The 13024-nt window shown below is 40.8% G+C and overlaps 1 protein-coding gene across 4 annotated transcripts in view; it reads right to left on the bottom strand.

The window, feature by feature from the left end:
• RGL1 (ral guanine nucleotide dissociation stimulator like 1) overlaps positions 1–13024 on the bottom strand; it is a 278601-nt gene that overhangs the window by 37202 nt on the left and 228375 nt on the right. For all 4 annotated transcript variants that reach the window (XM_012534954.3, XM_004275217.4, XM_033437953.2 and 1 more), the window contains 4 exons: positions 9463–9587; positions 7850–8065; positions 3797–3900; positions 131–215 (listed from right to left, as the gene is read on the bottom strand). In XM_012534954.3, the coding sequence (XP_012390408.1) occupies positions 131–215; positions 3797–3900; positions 7850–8065; positions 9463–9587 (530 nt within the window). The remainder of the gene's footprint in view (positions 1–130; positions 216–3796; positions 3901–7849; positions 8066–9462; positions 9588–13024) is intronic.

Below are 13024 nucleotides of genomic sequence, written 5' to 3' on the forward strand. Positions count from 1 at the left end.
AACCAAAAGTCCTGCCTTCCAGTCCCTGTAGCCTCTCTCAAGGGACTGCAGGCATCCAAGGAGCCCTCAAGCTACCCTTCCGTTGAAAGGATGCCAGAGCGGTCAGCACAGTACAACCCAGCGCCCTCACCTTCATCAGTAGCTCCCGGCTGGTCAGGTGGTTATTATGGTCTGAGAAGATGTCTGAAAGTTCTTCAAACATCAGCATTCGGTCCCTACAAAAGGGATGAAGAAAACATTAACAAATGAAGATTAGTAAAAGTCCCACACCTTGGGCCCAGGTGCCCTCAGTACCTCTGGCTACAGAGGGGAGGGCTACGTGAGCACAGACAAAGCCAATGACCTTTCTCATGCAGGGTGGCTTTTTTTTTTTTTTTTTTTTTTACAGGTAGACACGATCACCTGTGTGAAGAGAGGGATATTTTCTAAACATGCATGTTATAATCATAAAAAAAGATCGTTAAACTGGGGTATTAAGTTGTCTAATTGGGACATGTTCTCTTCGGCAAGTTAAAAAAAATTCTCTCTTAGCAACACACCCACAGCCCTACAGGACCTGAGAACTCTTCTTGGCCAGTCCCCTCGTTGGAGAGATGAAGATGCCAGGGTTGGGGATTGGTCTGAGCTTCCACTACTAACTGCTGAGAGCTGCAGTACAGAACCCAAATTTCCTGAACCTCTTAGAGTCAGAGTAGATGGTGGAACCAGAACGGGCTCTGGAGTCAGAGGTGGTGGGTTCCAATCCCAACTCGGCCACTCACTCCCTAAGTGATCTTCGACAAGTTGCTCAACTTTCCTGAGCTTCAGTTTTCTTATCTGCACTAGGGAAACAGTGACAGTCCCCTCGCAGGATGGCCGTGAAGGTCACCACGATCGCACACGTGAAGCACCTCCTCCTCCCTTGCCCCTCCCTGGTACACTACGTCTCCACGGGCCTCGCGCTTTTCTCTACGCCCCTCCAGGGTTACTGAGAGGATGATCTGAAGGCAAAGAATTAACAGAGGCAATGCCATTCTATACGCAACACTTTCATTATTATGAGAAAGCCATTACTAAGAACTTATGTGTCTTAAAATGAGTGTAGTATTACTCTTAGAATTAAGAAAACCATTAAAGCTATTTATATTTTGGAAAAAATCATTAAGAACTTAATTGCATGTGGGCCTAAATAAACAGAAAGAAATAGATGTCTTCTCTGTCCACTGAAAGTTATTAACATAAAGGGTTATCAGGAAAGTAATAACTGAATAAAATCTCTTAACCCTGTTCCTTGAATTTAGCAATAGAAACTATATAGAGCTGATATGCAAGTGGCTTCTCTCGGGAACTGTGATACTTCTCCAGCAGCCCTGCTAAAATATGAACCCACCAACCAATGAAGACACAAACCAGACACCCACGCTGTAAAGAATAGGGCTTTGAGGTTTGTTTTGTGGTGTTTCTTAAATAAAAAAGCCAGCTGGTATTTGTAATGAGGTGGATAGACCTAGAGTCTGTCATACAGAGTGAAGTAAGTCAGAAAGAGAAAGACTAATACCGTATGCTAACACATATATATGGAATTTAAGAAAAAAAAATGTCATGAAGAACCTAGGGGTAAGACAGGAATAAAGACACAGACCTACTAGAGAATGGACTTGAGGATATGGGGAGGGGGAAGGGTAAACGGTGACAAAGCGAGAGAGTGGCATGGACATATATACACTACCAAACGTAAGGTAGATAGCTAGTGGGAAGCAGCCGCATAGCACAGGGATATCAGCTCGGTGCTTTGTGACCGCCTGGAGGGGTGGGATAGGGAGGGTGGGAGGGAGGAAGACGCAAGAGGGAAGAGATATGGGAACATGTATATGTATAACTGATTCACTTTGTTATAAAGCAGAAACTAACACACCATTGTAAAGCAATTATACTCTAATAAAGATGTAAAAAAAAAAAAAAGCCAGCTGGAAGAATGGACCTTCTCATATGGTAACCAAGGAGATGAAGAAACAAGTCCACTAACTTTTTTTACTTGTGTTTTAGCCTCAGATTTGCTATGGTAGAAATCTTTGCCTGGCTAAGTGACTTTCTATAGTGTTCTACTTATCAACCACCAAGGAAAGATAGGATTACCTTTCACTGCCACCAGAGAAGGGTGCAGTGGGGCAAGTTTTCATTTTAGCCCCTGACCGTCCCGTTGTTGCTGATACCACAGTTGAGGAGCAGTGATGAGAGGAAGGAGTGGGGCTGGGGTGCTGAGGATGGGGACGCTGTACGCAGCTGATTTTCCCATCATATTTCGCCAGGGCCTAACATCTAAATGATTTTATATGATCCTTATCTTTCCTAAGACTCCTGTGCAGAGGAAAATCAATTAACTAATCTCTCACACAGAGTCACCTTCTTCATTCAAACTAATGAAGAGGAGAAAGAACCCAGGAAAAGAGTGGTAATCGAGAAAATTGCACTGGACTTTGAAAAGCCTATCTGCCACTTTTTCTCCTGAGAGATAACAGAACACGAGCTCTGGAGTCCAAGTGGCTGAGGCGTCTGCAGATGTATAACACCAGGCAATAAGATCACCTGCTTCAAAACCCATCAAAGAATTATATAATAAATAACGTGACTTCCCCTGAGCAGACTTTCCTCTGATAGCGAATGTGAGCTCATCAGTAGGTTGAACACTCTGGCACCCCTTTTTCAGCATAAATCTATGAAACTCTCGTTTACCAATCTGGATCCCTGTTGAGTTTGGGTAGTGTCAGTCCCTTCAGGCTTAAGCAGCTCTGAATGAGTTGATGAAACTGAATACCTAGACCTTCCACTCTGAGGACAGAGCCCACCAAATGCACAAGGCAGGCCTGCCTGGGGAGCAAGCTGGCCTGGCTCCCGACTGGAACTGACAGTGCCTCACACGGCACAGACTGCACTGCACACGGTATAGACTGTGCTGCATACAATACAGGTTATAAACAGTTCACGCACCCTTCCCTGTTATGGCCTGACTTCTTGATTCGTGCAAACTGAGAGAGACTTTGTTGAAAGTAGCTGACCTAGTTTGTAGTCACGACACATGCCCCAGCATCTACATCTGTACTCATGGGGCACCAGAACTGCCTCCTTACTCACTCTTCCCTCCTTTGCAAAAAGCCCTCTGGTCTAGAGTTCAGTGAAGCTCTGGACATGGGGGCGAGAGCGACAGTGAAACAATAAGGAAGGACATAATTGTTCATTGTTCGAAAGGTTATGGCAAGAAATATGAAGAAAAACACAATACAGGATGTGGGCAGTTAATCATTTTTAGTCAGGTACCTAGGAAGGAATACCTAGAGGTTTTTAATATCATTAAGATAGCTTTTAATAGGCGGAAGCAGAAACAAACTAAGTGGATTCTGGTTGAATAGCAAGAACTAATGTCCTATCTGCACACACTATCCCTCACAGCTTGGAACAGCTTAGGGCTTTGGAATGTGGCTGAAAAATAACCAGAACTAATGGCAAATTGCTGTAACTTCATCACTCCACAACCTTATCCCTCAAAGCCCAGATAATATGCACATCCTTAAAATCATCCCCAAAGCCAATCATCTTGGCTTTGGCACCCTTTGAGAATGAGTTTGATTTCTGCAGCAGCCCTGCCTCAAAACTCATTCATGATGATGTGTAAAACACACCCTGCCTGGAACACACAGAGGCTTTCAAAGATGTTTCTCTAGTTATGTAATATGAGCTTTGAAAATGAGGACCCACACCATTTATGCAGCCACGAATCAGCCCAGCCAAAGAAAGCAGAGCAGAACACTTGGGAACTTACTTTGGGACCGCGGCCCAAGTCTTTTTTAACCGATAGATGGAATTGGACTGCAGTGCCGAAACGATGGCCCTCAAGGAGGAGAAATTCTTCAGGATTCTACATTCCTGTAGGGAGAGTGATTAAAACATACAAGGCATTTAAATATCAATAAAACAGTGAGTTGGTGGTTTCCTGTTTTAGAGGTATCACAGCTGCCATGAACTCTTACCACGAAATAGGCGGCTGTATAAATACTGAACATCAAAAAGTGGCTCCTTTGCTCCCACCCCAGTCACTGAAACACTTTACAGATTTTGGCCCTGAACGCTTGTTTTTCTCCCTTTAATATATTTTCTGTGTTGTTGTTACAGTTTTATAGTTTCCAGCTTTCCCAGTAAAAACACGAGTGGAGGTGAGTCTACAGAGCTTTGCTAGAGAAAGCAAACTTTCTTCTGAAGAAAGCACACATATGCCCTAAAAATACACATGAAAGATGACTGTATCCTTCAGACCCACAAAGTGAACCGGGCAGCAGCTGCTTCGAGGTCAGATGCTATCAAACATCTCATGACCAACCCTTGTCCAGAGAGGGGTATATAACTTGGCAATAAAAACTCACCACAAGTTGAACTTTGGCTTTTATGTTCTTAGCCAAGAGGGAATATTTTTATACACATCCATTCGGTTTCAAATGGGCTTGTGCTGCAATCATAAACATTCAGAAACACCTTGGTACTTACAATGGTTCCAAAATAACTTGGGCTTTTAAAATACAATTCCCTTTGGCAGCGTTTTCAAACAAAATAGAAAGAGAACAGGAAACATTCTGGACGTCATTTTCTGGGGAAGGAGAAAGACTGCCTGATCCTGAAACTTCAGCTACCATTCAGTCTGTAGCATCAGCAGGCAGCGACCCTGAAGTCAAAGTCCTGCTGAACGAATGGCAGGGGACGGCGAAACAGTCAGGGAGAGGGTCCCATTTGCGGCCGCAATGGGGAAGGTGGCAGCCTCGAGAGAGTGGACTGTGCCTTATGCCCAAGGAGATGCTCCGTGTGCAGGCGTATGGGGGAGTGTACTACACCCACTGTTGACTATCGAGTGCACTGTGTGAGCATGGGCTTGGCTTCGTGCAGAACATCTGAGGCAAGAGGTCCCAGGGTGGTTGGGCATAAATGCACGCCGCTTGAAAGATCACTTCATGAAGTCACGCGGGTCCTGACTGTGAAGGAAAAGTGGCATTCTCTGACTTGGCACCCTCAAATCTGGCTACTTAACATTACTACGCCAAACAAACCCCACAACATTTTCTTAGAGGAAATGCCAAAGTTCTTTACAAAAGTCATGCCCACGCTTTTTAAACGCCTCAATGCTTTCCCTTTATTTAAAAAGAAAGAGAGAGAAAGCTAAGGAGAGAGAGAAAGCTCGCGCTCTGAATTACAGTCAGTCTGGAAACCAAGCCCATGACAGCATGGTTCAACGAAGGTTCAGAATCCAAAAGTTATGTTCTAAAAATCAGGAAACTTGCAATAAATAAAGGGACTCAGGCCCAGATATTTCATGCAAATTGTGATAAACATATGGAACACATTATTCAGAAAGAGGCTTAAGCTAAGGGTTTAAAGGAGCACAAGGGGCATCTGGCCCCATTTCTAGAAAAGGAATGATCTTTGAGGAGAGGTGATACAAAAGTATAAATGTAGCAGTAAGGCCAGTCCAAGAAAATACAGTCATGTTAGGTCAGAAATATTTTCTGCATGTAAAGTTATCATTTTTTCAAACATCCTCTCAATAGAAAATGACTGTGATTAATGCAGGAAAAGTAAAATAAATCTTGGCTGGAAACCACCTGTGAGTCTTGTTATTTTATTAAGTTACCTACGCAATTTCAAGGGACACAGCATGCTCCACACTGGGAAACTGCATCACCAAGAGTTAAGGACCCTTGGCTTTTAAGCACGTGCTACGGGATTTGGAATATATCTCAAATTATACAACTTGTATTTCTTATTATCCCATAAACACACGACTGATATTTATATGGGCCAAAGTCATTGTTTGAGTCACCCTGTCACATATACAGATGCTACATGCTTGCTACAGATTTTCTAAGCAGTTGAATAGATTAAAAGTAGATAGACTATTTTCTTTTGAGACATGTAGATGACTATAAATGATATGGCGTTTATGGCCAAAAAATATTTTTTCTTATCAGTCTAAGAAGACAGAGAAATTCCATGCTCTATCAGAACTTCTTTTGTAGCTCTTACTTGTTGATAAATAACCTCAATTCAGAATAGGAGAAGTGAAAGTTGCATAAGATATTTTTTTGTTTTTTTCCATATAGTATTTTTCCATGTACTAAAAAGTCTGTGGTATTAGACCACCTACAGACTCAAAATAAAGCAAATTCTCTGGCACAATTATGGCTTTGCTATTTAATCAAAGACCACAAAAGAGAATGTGAAAAAAAAAAAAGCAAAAATGTGTAAGTTTAAGCCTTATGCCCACAGATAGGGGCTTAATGAGAAAAATATATAATGGGGTAGAAAACAAAATGTGTTTTGGTTAGGATTGACCCATATAGCCCAGAACAGAGTATATTTACACAATAATTATTTGTCAAACTTGTTGTTAACTACATAGCTCTTGCTGATGTAATTTCTTCTTTTGAGAAAAAAAAAAATCTTCCCAGATCTTCAAATACCCCAAATCCTATCAATTATTCAAAGCTAAATTCAAATGTCATCCTACCCATGAAACCTTCCTGGATCACCCCAGTCAGAAGTGATTTCTCGCTCCTCCACTTTTGCAGCACTTATGTCATACGGCCCTACTCCTCTTCAGCCCAGGCTGAGATAATTCCAGTATATGTTAGCTTCCTTGTTTGACTATAGGCTCCTGTAGGATCAAATTAATTGTGTTTAGCTTATCTATGTCCGCAAAGGACATAAAATTGTAGCTCTGAAGCATTTAGGGGCTCATGAAATATGTGGTGACTGACTGAATACTGTTCACCTTTCCTCACTCATGAAATAAGATGCTGATAAATGAAGGTCAAGGTCATATGGCATGGAAGGAGTTGATCCGATAGACTGGACTGACACCCAGGAGAATGTAATTCAGGCCTAGGAATAGACTCTGCCCCTCCAACTTCAGATATAAAGCCCTCAGGAAAGCCCTTGATTAATGTGAAATCTGTATATTTCAGTCTTTTAGAAAAGAGATTCGAGATCCTAAGAAGGTATTGGCTCTTCAAGTCTGCAGAAAAGAGAATGCTCCCAGGTACTGGAAGGGTGGGAGATAACCCTTCTGCATTGTCAGAGCAGTCCATTTGACACTGAGGCCACCAGTTGATATTTACTGAACACGGCGCAGAACCAACACTCAGGCTGTGAAAAAGCAGACATTCCATTGCACCCGGAAGGGGCCCATGAGCAGAAAGAAGTGAGCAAGGGACGAATTTTTTTAAAGAGGAAAAATAAATAAACTCCCACGTTAAGAAAGGCAACTTTTTTCTTACCTTGGAAGGACAACAAAAACTATACTAAAATAGTATAAAACTATACTAAAAACTACACTAAAAATAAATGGTTCTGAAAAACCTAGGGGCAGGACAGGAATAAAGACACAGACGTAGAGAATGGACTTGAGGACACAGGGAGGGGGAAGGGTAAGCTGGGACTAAAGGAGAGAGTGGCATGGACATATATACACCACCAAATGTAAAATAGATAGCTAGTGGGAAGCAGCTGAATAGCACAGGGAGATCAGCTCGGTGCTTTGTGACCACCTAGAGGGGTGGGATAGGGAGGGTGGGAGGGAGGGAGACATAAGAGGGAGGAGATATGGGGATGTATGTATACGTATAGCTGATTCACTTTGTTATAAAGCAGAAACTAACAAACCATTGTAAAGCAATTATATTCCAATAAAGATGTTAAAAAAAAACAAAACCCATGGGCCCTCACATATGGTCTTTTGACTGCTTTTCAACCAAATGGAAACATCAGAGTGATGGCAGCATAATCTCCCATATCTACTAAACCCAAAGAATATTTTTAAAAAGACAATTACATGAGCAATGTTAATCCACTTCTCGATGATTTTGGCTCTCTGCTGAGTTTTGAGTTCTTTGCCCCCCAGAATGGTGCTGACAACGCATTTGGTGAGGGTATTAAACTGAGAGATGGTAGCACGGATCGTAGGAGCCAAGTGTTTGTTTTCCTTCTTGTCCCTTCGAGACCAAATGCAGCCCAGGCAGTGGTGAGGCACTACTTTCTTGAATAGTTGCTAGAATAAAAGAGGAATTGACTTTAAGGACAACACACACATTTCACATGGCAAAGCAGGTCATCTGTAAGTTGGTACTTTGTGAATGGACAAATAACCCTTTCCTACTTGATTTGCCTCATGGTGTTCATTTCAATAAAAAAAAGTAAATAATTAATACATTAACTGATCAGAAAAGCCCACGTGTTCCTTCTAAATCTGCTCAACTGAACCAATGGAACACGATGACCAAAAGAAAAGTTAAATGTCCAAAAACATTTTGACTTTTCTGTCTTGGAAGGAAAGCCAGGTAAAAATCTGTACTACTAATCTAAAAGAAGTGGTTAAGATTATGTTGACCTCAAAATCATATCCATGGTACGTCCTGGACACTCAGGATCATGAACTGTGTATAATGCATATGAATGACCACCTGAAAAGTGATTCACAGAAGTACAGTACTTGTGACACTCATCAATGTCACTATTCTATTTCCCATTATTTAAAATGAAGAAGCTAAGAAACATACAAAAGGAAAAGCTATTCAACATCACACAGTAAAAGGAAGAAAGAGGGATTTAAAGCCTGGTTTCCAGGTCTTTGCCTAAAAGTCATAGCCAATGAAGTCTTCCATCTTTCTCTTCTGCTATCAGTGTGTGAAACAACAACAAATTTGTTGAACAAATCTGATTCTCATTTGTACAACAATTTCAATACAAGACGTGCAAGGGCTTGTGTAAGACAGAGAACACCAGGATTTACTTTATATAGACTATCTGATTTACTTCTGAGAATCTATTTGCATGTTAACTAGATGGAAACTCTATGCTGCTTCCTCTAAAGTGCTAAGTGTGGAAGAGCTAAAAACCATTGTGATCACTGATAACAGCCCTCTTTTCTTTAACCAGCTAGCACTGAGCTATGAAACGTGGCTGATGAAACCAAATATGTACAGCTAACAAAAATATCCAAACTTCAAAAGACCAGGAAGCACATGTGGAAATGAGCTGCCAGATATAGTCACATGTGGATTCAGTGAATTTATTTTATCCTAACTTATACTTTGACCCCTTTACAATCCTCCAAATAAACAGTTTGGATCTTGAAATATTCATGAGTCTAAAGGGAGAGAAATACCCATGGAACAGGATAGATTTTTGTTTCCCTAGAATTAGAATTCTTATTTCCCTCTGGGTATTGAGTGCCAAGTAAAAAGCACCTTCTCCCAGAATTGTAAGAAGAGCTTAGGCCTGAATTATTCAGATGATAGATTCAAATCACATCTTCACTCTGCATTTACAGGCACAGCCTCTCTCGGGGATTTGGAAAGACTTAAATCATGTGACCCGGGGCCACCAGTACTGTCACTCCCCACATTCTAAGTAGAAGCACATCGGAGGCACAAAGAGAAGACGTACTGCATCCATGTAGGTCAGCTGCTCAGCCACGAGATCTTCTGAGAAGCACGTGAACTCTGCAGACCCGCCACCCTCCAGTTCCTCTTCCTCTTCCAGGCTGAAGGAGATGGTGCTGGGAAACCCATCTGTTCACAGGTGGAAAAAAATTAGTAATTTGGTGCTGCTGTATACAACCTTGTTTACAGAGTCCAACTGGACTTTTTTAATTTAGGAAGAAAAGAGCTGCTCCTTTAGAAAACCCACAGGGAGAGAACAGCAAGGACAATAAACCGGAGTGAAATGGAGGTTTTCCCAGTCTCTGCTTGTTCCTAGCTGCGTTATTAAGTGCAGAGGCCTCATGTTGTCACCTGGACAAACCACTGGTTCCTTGGTCAAGGACACAGCCAGGTTAGGCAAAGTCTAGAGAAACAAAGCTCACCCTCATTTGGGGGCTCCCTCAAACCCTCTGATCAGCTCAAGCACTGATCCAACTACTTCCTAAACCCCAACTACGCAGTTTTTAATTACTGGGCCATTTATAATCAGAAGCCTGGAAGGAATGGACATGAAGGCAGGCCAGGCTCTGGGGAGTAGAACAGGCCAGTCTGGTGTCAGAAATGTTGATGAAGTCCTCAGAATTCTCAAGAAGTACTTAGAATCCTCAAAATGTTAGGATTAGCTTTCAACTTCCACCTAAAATTAAGTATGCATGAGACTACTACAAGCAACTCTATGCCAATGAAATGGACAATCTGGAAGAAATGGACAAATTCTTAGAAAGGTATAACCTTCCAAGACTGAACAAGGAAGAAACAGAAAACATGAACAGACCAATCACAAGTAATGAAATTGAAACTGTGATTAAAAATCTTCCAACAAACAAAAGCCCAGATGGCTTCACAGGTGAATTCTATCAAACATTTAGAGAAGAGCTAACACCCATCCTTCTCAAACTCTTTCAAAAAATTGCAGAGGAAGGAACACTCCCAAACTCATTCTATGAGGCCACCATCACCCTGATACCAAAACCAGACAATGATACTACAAAAAAAGAAAATTAGAGACCAATATCACTGATGAATACAGATGCAAAAATCCTCAACAAAATACTAGCAAACAGATTCCAACAACCCATTAAAAGGATCATACACCATGATCAAGTGGGATTTATCCCAGGGATGCAAGGATTCTTCAATATAGGCAAATCAATCAATGTGATACACCATATTAACAAATTGAAGAATAAAAACCATATGATGATCTCAATAGATGCAGAAAAAGCTTTTGACAAATTTCAACACCCATTTATGATAAAAGCTCTCCAGAAAGTGGGCATAGAGGGAACCTACTTCAACATAATAAAGGCCATATACGACAAACCCACAGCAAACATCATTCTCAATGGTGAAAAACTGAAAGCATTTCCTCTAAAATCAGGGACAAGACAAGGATGTCCACTCTCACCACTATTATTCAACATAGTTTTGGAAGTCCTAGCCATGGCAATCAGAGAAGAAAAAGAAATAAAAGGAATACAAATTGGAAAAGAAGAAGTAAAACTGTCACTGTTTGCAGATGACATGATACTATACATAGAGAATCCTAAAGATGCCACCAGAAAACTACTAGAGCTAATAAATGAATTTGGTAAAGTTGCAGGATACAAAATTAATCCACAGAAATCTCTGGCATTCCTATACACTAATGATGAAAAATATGAAAGAGAAATTAAGGGAACACCCCCACTTACCACTGCAACAAAAAGAATAAAATACCTAGGAATAAACCTACCTAGGGAGACAAAAGACCTGTATGCAGAAAACTATAAGACACTGATGAAAGAAATTAAAGATGATACCAACAGATGGAGAGATATAACATGTTCTTGGATTGGAAGAATCAATATTGTGAAAATGACTATACTACCCAAAGCCATCTACAGATTCAATGCAATCCCTATCAAACTACCAATGGCATTTTTTACAGAACTAGAACAAAAAATCTTAAAATCTGTATGCACACACAAAAGACCCTGAATAGGCAAAGCAGTCTTGAGGGAACAAAACGGGGCTGGAGGAATCAGACTCCCTGACTTCAGACTATACTACAAAGCTACAGTAATCAAGACAATATGGTACTGGCACAAAAACAGAAATATAGATCAATGGAACAAGATAGAAAGCCCAGAGATAAACCCACGGACCTATGGTCAACTAATCTAAGAGAAAGGAGGCAAGGATATACAATGGAGAAAAGACAGTCTCTTCAATAAGTGGTGCTGGGAAAACTGGATAGCTACATGTAAAAGAATGAAATTAGAACACTCCCTAACACCATACACAAAAATAAACTCAAAACGGATTAGAGACCTAAATGTAAGACTGGACACTATAAATCTCTTAGAGGAAAACATAGGAAGAACACTCTTTGACATAAATCACAGCAAGATCTTTTTTGATCCACCTCCTAGAGTAATGGAAATAAAAACAAAAATAAGCAAATGGGACCCAATGAAACTTAAAAGCTTTTGCACAGCAAAGGAAACTGTAAACAAGACAAAAAGACAACCCTCAGAATTTGCAAATGAATAAATGGACAAAGGATTAATCTCCAAAATATATAAACAGCTCATGCAGCTCAATATTAAAGAAACAAACAACCCAATCAAAAAATGGGCAGAAGACCTAAATAGACATTTCTCCAAAGAAGACATAAAGGTGGCCAAGAGGCACATGAAAAGCTGCTCAACATCACTAATTATTAGAGAAATGCAAATCAGAACTACAATGAGGTATCACCTCACACTGGTTAGAATGGGCATCATCAGAAAATCTGCAAAGAACAAATGCTGGAGAGGGTATGGAGAAAAGGGAAGCCTCCTGCACTGTTGGTGGGAATGTAAATGGGTACAACCCCTATGGAGAACAGTATGGAGGTTCCTTAAAAAACCAAAAATAGACTTACCGTATGACCCAGCAATCCCACTACTGGGCATATACCCAGAGAAAACTATAATTCAAAATGACACGTGCACCCCAATGTTCATTGCAGCACTATTTACAATAGCCAGGTCTTGGAAGCAACCTAAATGCCCAGCGACAGATGAATGGATAAAGAAGATGTGGTACATATATACAATGGAATATTACTCAGCCATAAAAAGGAACGAAATTGGGTGATTTGTAGAGATGTGGATGGATCTAGAGACTGTCATACAGAGTGAAGTAAGTCAGAAAGAGAAAAACAAATATCATATATTAACGCATGTATGTAGAACCTAGAAAAATGGTACAGGTGAAGAACCGGTTTACAGGGCAGAAATTGAGACACAGATGTAGAGAACAAATGTATGGACAACCAGGGGGGAAAGCGGCGGGGGTGGGTGGGGGTGTGTGTGATGAATTGGGAGATTGGGATTGACATGTATATACTGATGTGCATAAAATGGATAACTAATAAGAAAAAAAAAAGTATGCAAGAAGCAGTAGGATAGCCTTAAGCTAAATTCACCTGAGCCTTATTAGAGATAAGATCATCGATTAGCAAATTAATCGGATACAGACTGAAGAAGTAGGAAAAAATA

This window comes from Orcinus orca, chromosome 1 (genome assembly GCF_937001465.1).
Source record: "Orcinus orca chromosome 1, mOrcOrc1.1, whole genome shotgun sequence".
NCBI classification, from domain to species: domain Eukaryota; kingdom Metazoa; phylum Chordata; class Mammalia; order Artiodactyla; family Delphinidae; genus Orcinus; species Orcinus orca.